The 21,085-nt window shown below is 42.4% G+C and overlaps 2 protein-coding genes and 1 long non-coding RNA gene across 53 annotated transcripts in view; 2 read left to right on the forward strand and 1 right to left on the reverse strand.

The window, feature by feature from the left end:
* Positions 1 to 21,085, forward strand: part of LOC114645182 (NACHT, LRR and PYD domains-containing protein 3-like) — a 913,740-nt gene that overhangs the window by 347,837 nt on the left and 544,818 nt on the right. The gene's annotated exons all lie outside the window — the stretch shown is intronic.
* LOC114669315 (ribonuclease inhibitor) overlaps positions 1 to 21,085 on the reverse strand; it is a 137,364-nt gene that overhangs the window by 23,588 nt on the left and 92,691 nt on the right. For both annotated transcript variants that reach the window (XM_051921744.1, XM_051921743.1), the window contains one exon: positions 12,325 to 12,498. In XM_051921744.1, the coding sequence (XP_051777704.1) occupies positions 12,325 to 12,498 (174 nt within the window). The remainder of the gene's footprint in view (positions 1 to 12,324; positions 12,499 to 21,085) is intronic.
* LOC127526365 (uncharacterized) lies at positions 3,208 to 12,503 on the forward strand. Its single transcript, XR_007933960.1, has 2 exons — positions 3,208 to 3,386; positions 12,411 to 12,503. It is a non-coding gene; the product is annotated as an uncharacterized LOC127526365 (long non-coding RNA).

Here is a 21,085-nt window from a genome sequence, read left to right on the forward strand (position 1 = left end):
TCCCAAAGAATAATCTGCCAGCTTGCTTCTTCAGAGAACATGACGTCCTTGAGTCACTGAAGTTCAAAACAAAACAAGTGAAAAGACAGGCAGGCCATTCTGCTAAGTAAATGGTGTCCCTTTTCAGCTGTTTATGCCTAGACATTTCATAGCTAAGAGTGCTATAACTAACAATAAAGCATATTGATCCTTAATCAAAGTTCTCAATAACCCCAGCTGGTTTCAGAGGACAATTCCCACTGTGGTTTTCTGGCTGGTGAAACGTGAAGTTTGGTGACAAGTTCAGGGTGACAGGTAGGAGAAACACAAGTGAGTTTAAAGAAGAAGCACACAGGCTGAGAAGAAGACATGGAGAGTTTATTAAATATGTAGGAGAGCTGAGGGGATTATAAAAGAATAAAGAGAAGAATTTAGAGGGAGTGGACACGGGGTGCCATCACTGGAGTCAGTTGATCAGCATGTCCAGTCTTCTCCTGTGTAGATATACGTCTGCCGTCCAGTCCTGTTCAGCTTCTCCTGTAGTGACCTCAGGTTCTTCTTCTCATTCTCACTGATTTCATTACCAGACAGCCTGTGAAGGACACAAGTGTGAGTTACAAACATAAGAGGACCCCACCTCACACACTGTTAGGGCTGCCAACTTTCTTTCTCTGGAAACGAGGGCATTTGGGTCAAAAAATTAGGACTTTTAAGGACGCCTTTCCCTAAGATACAATAATACACCTTTATACTGTCTTATGTTTTTTTTTAAAATGATGTACAGTGATCCCTCGCTATATCGTGCTTCGCCTTTCGTGGCTTCACTCTATCGCGGATTTTATATGTAAGCATATTTAAATATATATCGCAGATTTTTTGCTGGTTCGCGGATTTCTGCGGACAATGGGTCTTTTAATTTCTGGTACATGCTTCCTCAGTTGGTTTGCCCAGTTGATTTCATACAAGGGACGCTATTGGCAGATGGCTGAGAAGCTAGATTGCTTACTTTTCTCTCTCTCTCTTGTGCAGACTTTCTCTGATCCTGACGTAGGGGGTGTGAGCAGGGGGGCTGTTCGCACACCTAGACGATACGGACGCTCGTCTAAAAATGCTGAAAGATTATCTTCACGTTGCTATCTTTTGTGCAGCTACTTCCTGAAAGGACATGCTGCACGGTGCTTCGCATCCTTAAAAGCTCGAAGGGCACGTATTAATTCTTGACTGAAAAACAAACTCTGTCTCTGTTTGTCTATCTCTCTCTCTCTCCCTGCTCCTGACGGAGGGGGTGTGAGCTGCCGCCTTCAACAGCTTTGTGCCGTGGTGCTTCGCATACCTAAAAGCCAAACAGCACCATTGATTTGTTTGCTAGAGATTGTTTTCTCTATCTATGTGACATTCTGTGCTCCTGACACGCACTCCTTTGAAGAGGAAGATATGTTTGCATTCTAATTGTGAGACTGAACTGTCATCTCTGTCTTGTCATGGAGCACAGTTTAAACTTTTGAAAAAGAGACAAATGTTTGTTTGCAGTGTTTGAATAACGTTCCTGTCTCTCTACAACCTCCTGTGTTTCTGCGCAAATCTGTGACCCAAGCATGACAATATAAAAATAACCATATACAGTAAACATATGGTTTCTACTTCGCGGATTTTCTTATTTCGCGGGTGGCTCTGGAACGCAACCCCCGCGATGGAGGAGGGATTACTGTAAACCTTTAGTTTCAGTTTAATACTGTAATTATGATATGATAGCCACAATCACAGGCACTGGCAAACTAATAACCCATTAAATATTTTGAATATGTCAAGCCTCTTAACTTAACAGACTTCATTCTTTCCATTCTTATTTGGCTAGCTTAACTGTTGTAAACCCGTAAAAAATAATACACATGGTAAATTCACTTCTAATGAAATAAAAATAATTTTACTCTTTTCAATTGAGTTTATTTGCAATTATCTACAATCTTGCATATTTTTCCACTGAAGCTATTTTTCTCAGTAAATCTGGGTTCTTAAATAAATATGAATAGAAATCTTCACATAGCCTGCTACTGAAATTGAATCTTGGGAGCATCAGCCCCTCGACTGAATCAGTTCTGCCCTTTCGAAAACAAGGAGATTTGCTGTTCAAGTAGTCTGTGAACTTGCACTTTCTTTTCGGCATAACACGTATTCATGAATTTATGTAAGTGAAAGAATTATGAAAATATTATTAAATTACTTGAAGAAGTAACTTATTACTTTTATATGACATATGTGTGATTTTTTAAATTAACTGAAACTTTAATAGTTGATTCTTTCATTTACAATTATAAATCCATTTTGGAACAACAGGTGGTATAATTATTTTCCATTAAAATATTAAAAAGCTGTACTTACTCACACTTTAATACAATGGACTGTACCTGGATATATGACATTTGTTGTTTAACCAAGCTGATGAAAGAAGAATGGAAAATAAGATCTCACCTAGAAAACGTGAAATTGTAATTTCAATTTTGAATTAATTCACTTAGTTACTGTGAATTAGGATTACAAATAATTAAGGAAAGGACAACATTTATAATGAACGGTCTTCTCGCCAAGAAGATAAAGATGAATTCAAAAGATGAAGTGAAAAGCCAAGTTGGACAGACGTCAACTGTTCTCATCAATATCTGTGTTGTTTACTGCCGGAATGAAGTGAACATTCTGGGAAAAATGTGTGCGCACTCCTTCCACAAATGCTGATTGGTGTACGGCTTTCAATTTTTACCAATGATAAGGACATCGAGATTTTTACATTTCATGAGCCAAAATTTTGGACATTTTCAAAATTTTATAAATTCCTCCTGGACAGTCCATGACACGTTAAAAATCAGGACATGTCTGGAAAGATGAGGACAGATGGCAGCCCTACACCCTGTACGATCACAGTGACGTATTCACTCAGGTCAACTTCCCAGTATTCTCCTCAGTGTCCCTGAGTCACATGACATGTGTGTGACCCTGCCGGTCACTCAGTTTACTGTCCAGTCACTTCACCGTCCTCTGAAGGCCTTTTGGTTTCATCTCATCTCAGTGAAGGTGTTCTAGTCAGGCTGGGAGTCCTCTGTGGCTCCTGCTAACAGTTTATTTATTTATTTTTTATTTTTATTTTTATTTTTGATGTTTGTAGTTTTTTTCATTCTTCTTCATTGTATTTCATTGTTTTATAACATTGTTCTGTTCACTTATTATTTATTTAATTCTGTATCATCTGCGATTTTTATTCTATTTAGCTATTACTTAGTATCTCTGTGTGTGTCTTGCAGTTCTCTCACATTCCTTATATTTTGTGGTTTGATCCCAAGACGCAGGACCACCTGCCCCCCAACTCTCTAAAGGCTGTGGCTCATTAGACTGCACTCTGGTGATTGGTGGTCTTTGTGAGTATTTTGCTCTTTTATTTTTAATTCTGATTATTGTCTTTGACCCTTTGGCTCTTGAGTTCAGATTCTCTTACAGTTTGTGCTTTTTGAATGTTGTTAGCTTTGGATTGCCTTTGGCAGCCCCTTTGGCTCTTTTGTTAATAAACCTCGTCTGTTATGAAGACCACTTGTGGACTTGTCTCTGCTCCAGCTGGAGTTTTCACGGTTCTCCCTCTGGTCAGACTCACTTCACGCCTCTGAGACTCTTTTTGATTTTATTCTGAACTAGCAAAATATCCGGCATTGCCCGGTCTTTTCAAATCAAATGTTGTGGGAGAGACTATACTTTCCTATCTTTCATACATTGTAAGGCCCATTTTTGGGCATCTTTCTTTTGAGGAATCCTGGACAAAAAAAGTTAACTAAAATAATTAAATTAATTGACATGAAAAAAATCATAATGGTTGTGAGTGTTAAAAAGAGGAAGATGTGATTAAAAAAGTAGAATAAAATCATTCCCTGATTTAAAAAATAATATTGTGTGAGAGAGAGAGAGATAAATTAATTCAGCTAACATACAGTACATCCAGAAAGTATTCCCAGCGCTTCATCACTTTTTCCACATTTTGTTATGTTACAGCCTTATTCCAAAATGGATTGAATTCATTTTTTTCTTCAGAATTCTACACACAGCACCCCATAATGACAACGTGAAAAAAGTTTACTTGAGGTTTCTGCAAATAGACTGCCCCTCTGATTTGTTGATCATGATGCAAAAACGCAAGTCTCACTGGGAGTTGTAGTCTCTTAAAACTAAATGGGAGATCTGTCAGAATAAGAAGTATCCATGGAATGAAAACTGTTTCAGTTTTTCCCTTTCTTGTCAAGATGGTAGCTTCTATCACATTGGGCAACATTCTCTTTACACACAGCCTTGTCCTGCTGCATAGTTTTGGTAGGTCGAAGTTTCGTAATAATATAATAGGACATCCAACTTTAAGTGTAAGACGATGTGGTGGCAATCCAGCTGGACCAAGGAAATTTAGAAACTCTGTTGGGAAACTGACTGCTTCATCAGTATCCATAACAGTATCAAAAAATTTGTATTCAGTAACAGCACTCAGCATCATAGCAAGTATTCGATTGTTTATTTCATGGAAGTCGTCATTTTTAGGAGCAAAAATACAGTGGTGTGAAAAACTATTTGCCCCCTTCCTGATTTCTTATTCTTTTGCATGTTTGTCACACAAAATGTTTCTGATCATCAAACACATTTAACCATTAGTCAAATATAACACAAGTAAACACAAAATGCAGTTTGTAAATGGTGGTTTTTATTATTTAGGGAGAAAAAAAAATCCAAACCTACATGGCCCTGTGTGAAAAAGTAATTGCCCCCTGAACCTAATAACTGGTTGGGCCACCCTTAGCAGCAATAACTGCAATCAAGCGTTTGCAATAACTTGCAATGAGTCTTTTACAGCGCTCTGGAGGAATTTTGGCCTACTCATCTTTGCAAAATTGTTGTAATTCAGCTTTATTTGAGGGTTTTCTAGCATGAACCGCCTTTTTAAGGTCATGCCATAGCATCTCAATTGGATTCAGGTCAGGACTTTGACTAGGCCACTCCAAAGTCTTCATTTTGTTTTTCTTCAGCCATTCAGAGGTGGATTTGCTGGTGTGTTTTGGGTCATTGTCCTGTTGCAGCACCCAATATCGCTTCAGCTTAGGTTGACGAACAGATGGCCGGACATTCTCCTTCAGGATTTTTTGGTAGACAGTAGAATTCATGGTTCCATCTATCACAGCAAGCCTTCCAGGTCCGAAAGCAGCAAAACAACCCCAGACCATCACACTACCACCACCATATTTTACTGTTGGTATGATGTTCTTTTTCTGAAATGCTGTGTTCCTTTTATGTCAGATGTAACGGGACATTTGCCTTCCAAAAAGTTCAACTTTTGTCTCATCAGTCCACAAGGTATTTTCCCAAAAGTCTTGGCAATCATTGAGATGTTTCTTAGCAAAATTGAGACGAGCCCTAATGTTCTTTTTGCTTAACAGTGGTTTGCGTCTTGGAAATCTGCCATGCAGGCCGTTTTTGCCCAGTCTCTTTCTTATGGTGGAGTCGTGAACACTGACCTTAATTGAGGCAAGTGAGGCCTGCAGTTCTTTAGACGTTGTCCTGGGGTCTTTTGTGACCTCTCGGATGAGTCGTCTCTGCGCTCTTGGGGTAATTTTGGTCGGCCGGCCACTCCTGGGAAGGTTCACCACTGTTCCATGTTTTTGCCATTTGTGGATAATGGCTCTCACTGTGGTTCGCTGGAGTCCCAAAGCTTTAGAAATGGCTTTATAACCTTTACCAGACTGATAGATCTCAATTACTTCTGTTCTCATTTGTTCCTGAATTTTTTTGGATCTTGGCATGATGTCTAGCTTTTGAGGTGCTTTTGGTGTACTTCTCTGTGTCAGGCAGCTCCTATTTAAGTGATTTCTTGATTGAAACAGGTGTGGCAGTAATCAGGCCTGGGGGTGGCTATGGAAATTGAACTCAGGTGTGATACACCACAGTTAGGTTATTTTTTAACAAGGGGGCAATTACTTTTTCACACAGGGCCATGTAGGTTAGGATTTTTTTTCTCCCTAAATAATCAAAAACACCATTTACAAACTGCATTTTGTGTTTACTTGTGTTATATTTGACTAATGGTTAAATGTGTTTGATGATCAGAAACATTTTGTGTGACAAACATGCAAAAGAATAAGAAATCAGGAAGGGGGCAAATAGTTTTTCACACCACTGTAGCTCTCTCACACAGCCAGTTTATATCAGTAAAGTGTTTCGAAACATTATGGTATACTGCATCTATCAGTTCTGAGATAGACGATACCAGTTTACAAAAATCGGGGGGAAATTTTATCTTGCCATATAATTCAACTGATTGTCTACCCTCTCCGATTTTGCAGAAATCTGTTTGAGAAAAGTTGAACATTTTTATCCCCCAATAGTACTCTCAAATTTTCTTTTAAATTAATTTTTCTCACTTTCTCCACCATAGTGAATACTTTAAACAGGCATGTATTTCATCAGCCGGTGTTGATTTTGGAATGACTGGCAGAGTTTGCCAAAAATCTCCACAGAGCAGCACCAGAGCTCCTCCCATAAGTTTGTTATCTCCTCTTACATCTTTGAGAGTCATGTCAAGGACCTGGAGGGCTTACTTGTGGGCCATGGTGCATTCATCCCAGACAATTAATTTACAGGCTTTAAAGTCCTGTTCCTGTCCACTTGTCTTACTTATGTTGCAGGAAGAATTTTGTTGCTTGGAAATGTCTAGTGGCAACTTTAGTGCAGAGTGTGCTGTCCTTCCTCCTTCCATAAGGGTAGCTGCAATGCCTGAAGAGGAGATGGCAAGAGCAACTTCCCACTCAGCCCTAATATCGGCCAGAATTAGATTAGTCAAGAATGTTTTTCCTGTGCCCCCAGGAGCATCTAGAAAAATGATCCCACCTTCTTGTCTCATGATGTGATGCTTTATAGTTTGGTGTCCTTTTCTCTGATCTTGATTTAAAAGTGTTTTTATCTCTGCCACATACACATGCAGCTCTTCGATGTTGAAGTTCTCTGTCATGTAGTATGTATTCAGTACGTTTTGTGGGTCTCATACTGGTGCAGCAGGCCCAACTGCACCAATGTCTTATTGATCATGACTATGCATTTGTCCTCAAGAATTATTAATGCCTTATTGAAAATCTCAAGACAAAAAATAATTTCTAATTTTGGGATTTCAACCCAGGCTTTGGCAAATATATTCTCACTCCTGTATAAGTTCCTTATACTTTTCCAATACAGTGTTTGGATTTTATGGGCTGCATGTAGTCAATATTATAGCAAATAGGTTTCTGATTTGGTCTGGGAAGGAGATTAATTTTGCTTCTCTCAATGTACTATCCCAGTGTTGGTCTCCTTCAAGCAAACCGAGCTTCTGACAGGCCTCTCTATATGTTTGGTACACCTCTCCGTTAATTGTTAAACGCTACGAAAGAAGTTGGTCCCTGAACTGTGTGAAGAAGCATTCTAAGGAAAAATCATTCCACGTTATTGGGGTGAACTGTGTACACTCGATCCAAGGCGTCACTTGCAACTGCATCATGTCCAAGGACAGGTTGTCCATCTTTTCTTCTACTGAAAACTTTCTTTGAGGAATTCCACGTATAGTATCGAGGAATCTCAGGATAAAGTAATGTCCTTGCAAAAGGATCTTCTTGACATAATTGGAAGAATGCTGTCAAAGTAGTGTTTGGTGGCTGATCAACTACTCTAGGGGCACTCTCCGTTGTGAAATAAACTCTCTGGCCGTTTTCTAAATGAACGCTGAGGTGAACAACCGTAGGGTGTCTTTCATGAATCGGAAATCCTAGGATCTGCCAAACTGCTTTGTTGCTGCTAATGTATCTTCCCAACTGATACTGCATCACTTCATTGTTTGTTCTCTTATTGGTTATGCCAAAAACAGCCATATAACTACTGTGGGATATGGCCGGCCATTCATCCCGGTCAATACCCCCAGGCCGCAACGTGGAGATGCCCCGAATTCCAGCAGGGCATCATGGACTATGGAGTTTTAATACACAGCCCTGCTGGATAACGTCGGGACCGCCAGGAGTTGCTGCAGGGAGGCCCAGGGATTTATATTTTCCGTATAGCCCGGAAGTATTTCCAACTCACGGGAACGGAAGAAATGATATACTTCCGGGCTGAAGAAAAAGAGAAGTTTTTACCTGACCTGGAAGTTCTGGATAATCACATGGACTGAGGGCTCAGAAGCACTTCCGGGTCGAGGACTATAAAGGACTGTGGGAGATCCCAGACAAATGAGCTGAGTTAGGAGGCAGGGTGGCTAAGCGTCTGGGAGTGGAGGACTGTGTTTATTGTTATTTGATTGATTTATTATTGAGTATTGTGGAGAGGAGGGTGCTTTGTGCACTTTATTTTTATAATAAATATTCATCTTTGGACTTTTACCTGGCGTCTGATGTCTGGTCTGAGGGCTCAAGGGGTCGACAGAGCCTCTATCTGTCACATTACCTTTGTTTATATATTTGCAAACATACTTTATTGATGTTACACTTTTGCAGTACTCAACGTTAATATGTGCCTGGAACATTTTGGAAAGCAGGGGTGAAAATGACACAACCCATCTGTTGTCAATTTCTATTTCTATGTTGCCACGCATCTTCAGTTTCGTCATGAGCCCTCCATATTCTGTAGCCCATCGTCTGTATCGAGGATAACTGTCACTACCAGTTTGTGTTTCTTTAATCAATTCTCTTGGGTATTTCTTGATGCACTTGCCTTCCTTCATACATGGCGAGTTGGGGTTTAGATTTCCACATGGTCCATGGATCATATTTTTGGTCACCACTGCGAAAAGATCGGGATCTTCTCTTAGACTAGGGAACTCAGCAGATATAACGTCATCAATTTGTGTGGGCTGGATTTTTTCGGTCAACCAGATATTGTGAGAGTATGGCAGTCCGCGCTTTTGAATTTCAATTGTGTACATCCAGCATCTTGGAGCTCCAAACACATGAGCCTTTGTTATAACGTTGATTAATTTCAATTGTTTCTGTTTGAACACTCTCACAATTAAGTCGTGGTGGTCACTGGGTACTTGACCGTTTGTGAGCACTTCCTTTATCTCTGTCCAAGCCGGATTGCACGTGAAGGTAATGAAAAAGTCTGGTCTCACATATGTCATAGCATCTTGAGTATATTCGTGCATGTGTCAGACTACCTGTGAATGTCACTGGTAGTATGACCAAAGTTCCAACGTCTTCAACATTACTATCGTTTGCCACAGCATCTCTCAGGTGAATATATTCTTCAACTCTTAGTTTACTCTGATTTAAATGAATAAAAAGAAGACGCTCACTATTAGTTTTTGCATACATATCAACAATGAACTGATGGAATAATTGCCTACAGTTTAATATGTGGTTCTGTTCAGCATCTCAAATCATTAGCTTGTATGCATAGAAAACCATCGCTGAAATTTTCTTGTTGGTTGTTTCACCTGTTGCTGGGTTGACATGCCTTAGGTTAAAATTATATCCATCTTCACCTCAGGAGAATATCACCGGGTACTGTAGAGCATCATAAGATCGATGTGTTTCTGAAATGCACTGCAATGAATCAGCTCATCATTGGATTAAAATATCGCTTTGATGAAATTCATCACCTGAGATAACCACCGCGACTTTGTCTACTTGAGGTGCATTGAAGCGTTGTTCGTGTTCACCTGCAGGTCTTTGGTATGCTCTAATGTCTACTTTATATTCATCCGTTGGCATATGTTCCAATGCTGTTTTAAACGTCTTACTTAATAAGATTATTGTGCTCGTGAAACATCCTTTGTAGGTTCAACACAATCTGACGTCTTGCTCCTGAGATGTAGTCGCATCGTTGATCAGCTTCCAGTTGTTTGTCTCCAATTAAGTACAGTTGTAGGAATTTTGGGGCTTGTTCAGGGAGGGGTATCAATTATCCTGGCTTTTGGTAAATCTGACCTTGCACAGTGAAAGTCGATGGAAAGCCGGGCTGTACCTTTTGATATAATTGAGGAAATGCTTTGACTCCGATGTATCTTGTAATGTGTAACACAAAAGTTCATCTGGGGGTGACTCCAATCGGGATAGTTTTACTTTCCCATTTTTGCAGCACATTCCAGGAAACTCTGATTTAAACTTTTTGGCTTGACAGTAACTACAAACTATCTCAATTTTCCCGATGGTAACACTTGTATGTTGTGAGTAGTCATTATGGCGGTCATAGTGAAATCCTTCCAACAGCAAGCTAAAGTGTTTGGACACCTTGGTCATCTGGTTCTCTCCCTCTTATCTGTAAGGCGAATGTCATGTTCTTGTTTGGTTTCTGAAGCTATAGATGTAGTAGCTCTCTCCCTCATCTCCTGTAGTTGAAAGTCACACTGCTGTTCAGTTTCTGAAGCTCTAGATATAATAGCTCTTTCCCTCATATCCTGAAGTCGGCCCTCATGCTGTTGTGCTGTCTCTGAAGTTCTTGAAGCTTGAGCTCTCTCTCGCATCATTGCAAGCCGGCTACTCTGCTCCTCCGAAGTTTCTTGTCTTCGCAATTCTTTCATCTTTTTAGCCTTAGATTGCACTTGGCCAACAGCCTTATGTTTCCTTGCAGGCATTTCAAAATCACACCAGCCATTTGGGGGGTTTGTAAAAGTTGTAAAGTAGCCTATCTTTTTTCTGGGTCCTGAAACGTATGTATGCCAAGTGTCATCAAAATCGCCCCAGCCATTTGGAAGCTTTTCAGGAACATATATATATATACAGGTACATACTTACATACAAAATACACACGTTGACATTTATATATAGATAGATTTATTATTTATATCTATATATACTAACTGTGTAAACTCGTGCTGTTAAAAGCATGGGAGACTAAAAAGTATTGAAATCGTCAGAACTACTCTGGTCATCTCTCTCTTAGGAGGATTCGTGTTGCCGACGTGCTCGCATCGTTTGTGCATTAGCAGCTAAGTGATTGTCTTTCTTCAGAGATTTTGTTTTGCCGGTGTGCTGACCTCGCTTGTGTATTCTTGGAGCTGGAGCCCTTACCCCGACTCTACCTCTCACTTCCAGGCCGGACAGACACACACACTTCCATGCGTAGACATTTATATATAACATATATATATGGTGGCGCAGTGGGTAGCGCTGCTGCCTCGCAGTTGGGAGACCTGGGGACCCGGGTTCGCTTCCCGGGTCCTCCCTGCGTGGAGTTTGCATGTTCTCCCCGTGTCTGCGTGGGTTTCCTCCAGGCGCTCCGGTTTCCTCCCACAGTCCAAAGACATGCAGGTTAGGTGGATTGGCGATTCTAAATTGGCCCTAGTGTGTGCTGGGTGTGTTTGTGTGTGTCCTGCGGTGGGTTGGCACCCTGCCCAGGATTGGTTCCCTGCCTTGTGCCCTGTGTTGGCTGGGATTGGCTCCAGCAGACCCCCGTGACCCTGTGTTCGGATTCAGTGGGTTGGAAAATGGATGGATGGATGGATATATATATGGCTGTTCTAGTCACAAAGACAGAATGAGTCCCAAAAATATTTGGGATGCCAACCTGGCCAACTCTATTTAATTTCAAAAGCAACAGGGGCGCGGTGGTGCTCAAACATAAAGAATGCTGGCAGTCACCTCCAGTTCGCCCTCTGGTGGTCGTTCTGAGTGTCAACTAGCCAGGCTTGAAGCCTCCTGTTTTGCTGAGGTGGGCCTGCCTTGGGGTGACATTTTTTTGGTGGACTGTTCTAGATGCCTTACCCCTTTGTTATATTGTACTGTTAGAGCATCACAACAGAAGGTGGTCTGTCCAGGTGACATGGTGTTGACCCCTCTGTGGTCACTTCCTGTGTCCTGCTCTCTTAATTAATGTCCATTCTCTCTCTTTCTACTATTTTCTTTCCCACTCCTCCTCACTCTCCTGTCTTCTCTCATTTTCTGTCCTCTTGTTTCTTCTTGTTGTCCCCTCACCACCCTGTCCACTGACATTGGCTCTTCTCTGTCTTCATAACCCTGTCCACCCTCTCCTCCTGTCCACTCTGCCTGCTGTCCTGATCCTGTCACTTCTTCTCCCTGTGTCCTTGTCCCTCTCTCTGTCCACCTTTTCTGCTCTTCCTTTTCTCAGCTCATCTCACATTCCTCCTCTTTGTTGTTCTGCTTCTCTTGTCTCTCATTATCTTTGTTATCCTCCCTGTCTGTCACCTCCATCCAGCTCCACTTGTCCACTGCTCTTTGTCCTTATCGTCCCACTGCCTGTTCTTCTCCTTCCTCCAGTCAGTCCATGTGGTGTCCTGTGATCAGTCCATCCTTCAGGCCATCAGGCCATCAGCTGTGACTTCATATCCCCACGCACCTCATTCTGTTTACTCACCACAGTATCTCTAATTTACAGTTTGGGGTCCGCAGACCCTCACACAGCTGACAAGCTCCTGAATCTCCCAGGTTGTTGCTTTTCAGGTTCAGTTCAGTCAGCTGTGAGTGTGGAGAAGAGAGGACTGAGGAGAGAGATGAGCAGCATCTGGAGGTGAGATGACAATTAGACAGGCTGTGGAGATAAAGAAAGAGAAGTGAGGACATGAGGAGGGACAGACAGACAGACAGACAGAAGGCCACAGAACTCAAAGGCTCAATGACTGCTGGCATTTTTACTTTTTACTGAGCCTGTTTGAACCTGAGACCACCGCTGTTCTTATAAGTAAGGCACCAAACACCTGATAGGGTCCATTGAAATGGACACATGGACATTAATATTGGACATGAACCTCAGAGAAATGAGACTGACAGCATCCTGCATTTGAGGGGCCACATGGAGTTGTAGAAGTTGACAGTGGAGGGGGGTGGTATGGTGGTGGTGACAAAGTGGGATTTTTTTGTGTCATTCAGGAGTCAGGATGTGTTGACATTTTTCTGATGTGTAGGACATCATGCAAAGACAACTGTGAGACATTCTGGTCACTGAGGAGCTTAACACTCAGCTGTTTGTCACGATGGACTCTCCTCACGTCACAGTAATTAGATGATGATGATGACACTCAGATGGTTTAAAAGGAAAAACATTGGACCTGAATTTTAGGAGTGATGGCATAATGGACATGGAGGATCAGACTGACATGTGACACTTCTGTCGTCAGCCACTCAGACCTCACATACTGACCGGTGACATTGACCAGCTGACCTTTGTCCACTAAACACCTCAGTGGTGTTGAGCTCAGTTTTCTTATTCCTTCTACTAATTTGTAATAAAGCAAGTGGACGAGCTTCAAATGGACTGCCAGCATCACAAAGTCCAGTCCAATGGGCACAGAGGTGGTCTGAGTGGACTGTGAAGAGACCCCCATGACTGCTGACCACTGCCGTCCATTCCCAGCTCTGCCCATAAGTGATTTGATCATATTGATGGCAAAGGAAATCCGCAGCACTTTATCAGCTGACTTCACAGGACGTGTGGGGGTCAGAGGAGTGACATGTTTGTGTCCTCACAGTTTGAATTTGTCACAACAGCAGCTCATTTCTTTATATCTTGCCTCTTCTCTGACATCTGTTTTATAAAAGTCAGGACAGGCCACTGGACATAACGAGTTGCATTAAAGATGGTGGGGTTTTTGCAAGCTTTTACAAATAATACCATAAATATTCAAACAAAATTTTAAAAATGTTAAAATCAATAGACTTGGATTAAAATTATGAGTGTACACCACAGGCCATCAGTCACACAGATGTCACACATTGGTAAGGCGTCATTTCATTTGACAAAGAATGAGGCAAATGAAGAACAAGAGAAGCACAGTCACAGTATCAGGAGCCTGACACATCAGTAGTCCAGCCATCCATTCATTATCCAACCTGCTATATCCTAACTACAGGGTCACAGGGGTCTGCTGGAGCCAATCCCAGCCAACACAGGGCGCAAGGCAGGAAAAAAAACTCCGGGCAGGGTGCCAGCCCACCGCAGGGTGCGCACACACACACACCAAGTACACACGAGGGACAATTTAGGATCGCCAATGCACCTAACCTTCATGTCTTTGGACTGTGGGAGGAAACTGGAGTACCTGGAAGAAACCCAGGCAGACACGGGGAGAACATGCAAACTCCACGCAGGGAGAACCTGGGAAGTGTTTCAAAAGGAGTCCCAATGCCACACGTTAAGCCTTCTAATCTCCTCAGTCTTACCTTGACTAGCATGTGGCACAGGCAGAACTTCTGAGAAGCCTATCTTGTCAGTTCTGCTCCTCAGCTTGGCACCAAATTCTTCAAACTTTGATCATAGAGCTGACAGACTACGTATGTATGTCATTGTTATGTATGTCATGTCATATGTTCCGTCATGGACAAAAACCACTGGATCCACCCCCACTCTGGCCAAGACCCTATCCACTCTTCCAAGGAGGCAACTTGGAAGGCAACACACCATGTGAGACTCTGTCTCTGGAGCAAATCTGCACTTTACTCACCACAATGACAGAGTCCCCAACTATCACTTCCTCTCTCTACATTTTAAGTTCCGGGGTTGATGCACCCGAGCAGTGTGCACCCTTTATGTTGTGCCTTGTGTCCATGACCGACCTATCTCTACCTGTCTGATCTGGAATCCCATCCCACACTGCATTAGTGGTGCACACTATCTCTCTAAAGGGCACCTGGGCCAGATGCCTCATATATAAATGGTGCGTACGCACAGAAATGTTGTGTAAGAACGTTTTCACGTTCAAATCGCGATGTATAAAACCTACACTTGGTGTAAAGCCACGCACTTTTCCAAGGTAACTCATATCCTGTCGTACGCAAGTTCTCCGCTCGGTTTTGCAGACTGGTGGCACCCAGCATCAAAGCAGTGCTACTGTTCCTGTGTGGTTACCCTTTCTTAGATCCACATCCACGACGGCAGCTTTATCAAATACACTGAAATTAACCGCATATCGTTCATAAATTTAATGTATCTGATTGTAATTAACCTGTAACAATATAATGGTCCACAGAATGGTCAAACTATTCTAAATACCATAACTGCTTTAGCGTTGTTACTCTCACTGAACCTTCTTCTTCTTCTGTCAGCTGCTCCCGTTAGGGGTTGCCACAACAACAACAACAAAATTTATTTATATAGCACATTTTCATACAAAAAGTAGCTCAAAGTTCTTTACATAATGAAGAGAAGAAAAATAAAAGACAAAATAAGAAATTAAAATAAGGCAACATTAGTTAACATAGAAAAGGAGTAAGGTCCGATGGCCAGGGTGGACAGAAAAAACAAAAAAAAACTCCAGAAGGCTGGAGAAAAAAATAAAATCTGCAGGGGTTCCAGGCCACGAGACCGCCCAGTCCCCTCTGGGCATTCTACCTAACATAAATGAAATAGTCCTCTTTGTAGGTAGGGTTCTCACGGAGTCACTTGATGCTGATGGTCATACAGACTTCTGGCTTTTAATCCATCCATCATTTTTGGAACATCATGGTACTTAGAGTAGATGGTGGTGGCACAAGCCACCACCAAAAGGACACCGGAAAAGGAAACAGAAGAGAGAGTAGGGGTTAGTACAGATTTTAGAGCCACCATGAATAGTTATTATAATGAATTGTATATACGGAGTATCGTGATTAAATTACAGTGAAGTTATGAGAAGGCCATGTTACAGTAATGTGTATTAAATGTGTATTTAATGTGTAAACAACGGATCATCTTTTTCCATATTACTCTCACTGCACCACTCGGAGTATTTATATTACTGTATCTGAGTGTGAATCACAGATCTACAGCGAATGGGAAGAGAATTATCGGTATACAGAATCAAGCACTCGCTGCCTCAGCCATGCTGTCTGTTGAACTGCTTTCATCCGACCAACGCTTCACAGCCTTTCCTGTTCGGCCCTCGCGGATCACAAACAGTTTCATCCCAAGAACTATAAACGCACTCAATCAGTCCATCAAGTGCTCCTTGTAGAACTGTCTGTACTTATGAGTTACCGTAAGGTAATTGCACTTATGATACAGTTATAATATTGCACAACCTGAGCCACTTTATAAAGTGCGTATGTACATATGATGACAGTATCATTTTTAAGATGAAATGGAGCAAAATATGTTTATTATATTCTACAGATAAAACTTTAACTTTAACTACACCGTGCCACAGCGCTAGCGAGCTTGAGCTTCGTTCACGGTTTGTTCCTGCATCGCGCTGTTTTCATGCTGTGGCTGGCGCGACACTGGAAGGATAGATGGACAGAATAATTAAACACGTACTACTAAGATATTTCAATGTTCCTTAAAAGTTTTGAAGAATCGGCGTTCTAAGCTTACAGATGGCTTCACGTCTATTACGGAGCTGATTGTCTGGCATTGGGTATTTGGAGAAAGAAAAGTAAGGACAGGAATTGGGGGTTAGTACGTTTGAACAAGACAGTACTTCTGTAATAAAGCATTTCATCGAAGGTCGCGCACGACGCAGCAAGCATCTTGCTGTAAGACATGAACAAGCACTGCGCCACCGTGTTCCCATGTTTAATAACATGCTTTAACTCATATCATCATGAAAATGATATTACGTATACTTCTCAGTATTTTAATTATTCAGAGAGCTGTAATATTACAAATGTAATGGATTCTGTGTCCTGTCTGAGGAAGAGCACATAATGATTCAGGCACATAGAGCACATAGAAGATCAAATACAAAACAAAGCATTTAATGTGCTACTTTAGTTAAGATGGGATTTGAGAAACTAGTAAATTAAACAATTTTAAGATGAAGTTTATGATGTTCTACTTTAATGACAAAATAAACTACGTGATTAAAGTGGAAATTTCGAGATTAAAGTTGACATTTCGTGCTTTTGTAACACTGTGTGCTTTTTTTTTTAACTGTAACCTAATAAGCTTTCATTTGATACTCAATATTAACATCCGGCGCCGCCGCGAGTGGCAGCCTTTTCAGCAGCTCCGTGTATGACTGTATATGTATGTGTACTTTTCTACTTTTATTTTTCTATTTTTATTTATTGATCACTCCTACCACTTTATTTTATGTGGATTCCTTCCCTGGACACACTTACTTTTACAACGTGGGCATGGATTTTAACACGCCGAGACTCGCCTATTCAAGTACTCAACTTTGAGTGCTGAGAACAAATGCCAGTGCCGGTGTGGTTCCCTATTTACCTGACGAGGTAAGAAGGCGGTATCGTGGCAGCAGAGCCGGCACTAAGCTAAAAATGAAGCGGCTTGCGAGAAAGTGGCGTTTTAAGCCTTCGGTGCCTTCTGTGATTCTGGGGAATGTAAACTCAATCTCAAATAAGATCGATGAACTGGCTGCGCTGGTGAAAAATGTCAGGACCTACAGAGAATGCAGTTTGTTGTGTTTTTGCGAAACCTGGCTAAATAACACCATCCCAGATGCCAACGTGGAGCTACCCGGGTTTAGCACAGTTAGAGCGGACAGAGATGCAAGTACCTGTGGGAAGCACAAAGGAGGAGGACTCGCTCTCTATGTTAATACACGGTGGTGTAACTCTGGACATGTTAACGTCAAAATCTCCACTTGCTGCAGGGATATCGAACTGTTGGCCATAAGTTTACGTCCCTACTACTTGCCCAGAGAGTTTGGACATGTCATTGTTGTCATCGTGTATATCCCTCCTCGGGCGGACGAGGAGTCAGCGAGTGACATCATCCATTCTGCTGTTGCTAAGTTACAAACGCAGCACCCTGAGGCGCTTGTGCTAATCGCTGGAGACTTTAACCATGTGACGCTGGACAAAACATTACCTGCATTCTCCCAGTATGTGGACTGTAACACCCGGGGAAATAAGACTATTGATTTACTGTATGCAAACGTTAAAGACACATACAGCGCCACCCCGCTGCCTGCGCTTGGGAAAGGAGATCATAACCTGGTTCAGCTTCAGCCTCACTATAAACCAAAAGTTAGAGTCCTACCTGTAACCACACGATCATTCAGGAAGTGGGCCCCGGAGGCTGAGAATACTCTGAGAGAACTTTTTGGAACTACAGACTGGGATATCCTGCAGGGATCTCATAATGAGAACATTGAGGAAGTTGTTGACTGCACTACTGACTACATCAACTTCTGTATGGACATTGTAGTTCCAGTAAGAACAGTACGCTGCTATGCTAACAACAAGCCATGGATTACAAGTGACATCAAGGGCCTTTTGAACCAGAAGAAAAGGGCTTTTAAAAACGGTGATCAGCATGAGCTCAAGCGCGTGCAGAAGGAACTCCGAGTCCAGCTCAGGGCGGCGAAGGAGCAGTACAGGAGAAAGCTGGAGCAGAAGTTGCAGAATAACAGCATGAAGGAAGTGTGGGATGGGATGAAGATCATCACTGGCTGCAGCTCGAAGCGGGGTACCACCATTGAGAGAGACGTGAAGAGAGCAAACCAAATGAACAACTTCTTTAACAGGTTTGACCACCCTAACCCACTCTCACTCTCACCTCGGAGTATTACACCCTCCACACATCCTTCTGCTGATACCAGCATAGGAAAGACATCCCCACCCATAATTACAACAGCGCAAGTGAGCAGAGAGCTGAGGAGACTTCGTGCCAGCAAAGCAGCGGGTCCAGATGGAGTATCGCCACGACTGCTGAAGGTCTGTGCATCGGAGCTGGGGGGTCCTCTACAGCGCATCTTCAACCTGAGCCTGGAACAGGGGAAAGTCCCGAGGCTTTGGAAAACATCTTGTATCACCCCAGTCCCAAAGGTATCACGTCATAGTGAGCTGAATGACTTTCGGCCTGTTGCTCTGACATCACATGTGATGAAGACCATGGAGAGGCTGCTGCTTCACCACCTTAGGCCACAGGTTCAACACGCCCTTGACCCTCTGCAGTTTGCATATCAGGAGAAGGTGGGAGCAGAGGATGCCATCATCTATATGCTACACCGATCCCTCTCTCACTTGGACAGAGGTAGTGGTGCTGTAAGAATTATGTTTCTAGACTTCTCTAGCGCCTTCAACACAATCCAACCTCTGCTCCTTAGGGACAAGCTGACAGAGATGGGATTAGATTCATACCTAGTGGCATGGATCGTGGACTATCTTAAAGACAGACCTCAGTATGTGCGTCTTGGGAACTGCACGTCTGACATTGTGGTCAGCAACACAGGAGCGCCACAGGGGACTGTACTTTCTCCGGTCCTGTTCAGCCTATATACATCGGACTTCCAATACAACTCATGGAGTCCTGCCATGTGCAAAAGTTCGCTGATGACACTGCTATCGTGGGCTGCATCAGGAATGGGCTGGAGGAGGAGTATAGGGACCTAATCAATGACTTTGTTAAATGGTGCGACTCAAACCACCTACACCTGAACACCAGCAAAACCAAAGAGCTGGTGGTGGATTTTAGGAGGCCCAGACCCCTCATAGACCCCGTGATCATCAAAGGTGACTGTGTGCAGATGGTGCAGACCTATAAGTATCTGGGAGTGCAGCTGGATGATAAATTAGACTGGACTGCCAATACTGATGCGCTGTGCAAGAAAGGACAGAGCCGGTTATACTTCCTTAGAAGGCTGGCTTCCTTCAACATCTGCAATAAGATGCTGCAGATGTTCTATCAGACAGTTGTGGCGAGCGCCCTCTTCTATGCAGTGGTGTGCTGGGGAGGCAGCATTAAGAGGAAAGACGCCTCACGTCTGGACAAACTGGTGAGGAAGGCAAGCTCTATTGTTGGCATGGAGCTGGACAGTTTAACATCTGTGGCAGAGCGAAGGGCGCTCAGCAGGCTCCTATCAATTATGGAGAATCCACTGCATCCACTTAATAGTATCATCTCCAGACAGAAGAGCAGCTTCAGCGACAAACTGCTGTCACTGTCCTGCTCCACTGACAGATTGAGGAGATCGTTTCTCCCCCAAACTATGCGACTCTTTAATTCCACCCAGAGGGGTAAACGTTAACATTCAACATTATACATAGTTATTGTCTGTTTTTCTGTTTTTCACCTGCATTGTTATCATTCTTTAATTTAATATTATTTATTGTATCAGTATGCTGCTGCTGAAGAATGTGAATTTCCCATTGGGATTAATAAAGTATCTATCTATCTATCTATCTATCTATCTATCTATCTATCTATCTATCTATCTATCTATCTATCTATCTATCTATCTATCTATCTATCTATCTATCTATCTATCTATCTATCTATCTATCTATCTATCTATCTATCTATCTATCTATCTATCTATCTATCTATCTATCAAGACGGTGGGCTACGACTCGCCTTTTCATGGCAGCTTTGATATCTGACAACTTCTTTTTTATTTCGGGCACTGTGCGACTTTGTGAACTTGAGCTTTCGAGTTTCTCAGACACGCTATGTCACTCGATCAACTTCCTTTTGTTGCTTATATAACTGTTTAAACCAACAAATAGTATGTTTTTCTTTACCTCCATTTGGTATTCGCTGAAATTCTTCTATTTTTACTCATACTTTTGCCATTGCCTTTTCACAGAACGGCGAGCTTAAGGGCTATTTATATTGCTTTGCATATTCAAAGAGGCGTAATTCTGGAAGGAGATTGGGGCGGGACAGCGGGCGCGTGTACGTGCGTTAATTTCCACGCGGAGCGGGATTTATGTAGCAGAAGAACGCGGAAGTTGGCGAACGCACAGATTCCTGCATCTGGATTTTTCTGTGCATAAGCACATTTCGGCTTTTGTGCTTACGTCATGTTATACTGCAAATTCTACGCACAGTGTTATACATGAAGCTCTAGGTCTGCCAATTCTCTGCTCTCTCGATGTCAGGGGTTATGAGACATGCACAGGTCTGCAATAAGGATCAATCCTGAGTCCTCTACTCTTCTCTCTCTATACCATCTCACTGGACCTCATCATCCAATTCAGTGGTTTCTCATATCTGTGCTCTGCTGACGATGCACATATATACCTGTTGTTCCCTTCTGAGGACAACATGGTATCAGTTAGAGTCTCTGCATGTCTTACTAGTATTTCCGCCTGGAAGAAGGACCAAAATCTACAGCTCAGCCTGGCAAAGATGGATCTTCTTCTTACCCTGGCCAGTCAGTCTGTTCTGCTCCCCAACTCCGTACAGCTCATTGTTACTGACACCTGCCAGGTCAGTACACAGCCTTGGGGTGGTG

Source organism: Erpetoichthys calabaricus, assembly GCF_900747795.2.
Source record: "Erpetoichthys calabaricus chromosome 1 unlocalized genomic scaffold, fErpCal1.3 SUPER_1_unloc_22, whole genome shotgun sequence".
Classification (NCBI taxonomy): domain Eukaryota; kingdom Metazoa; phylum Chordata; class Cladistia; order Polypteriformes; family Polypteridae; genus Erpetoichthys; species Erpetoichthys calabaricus.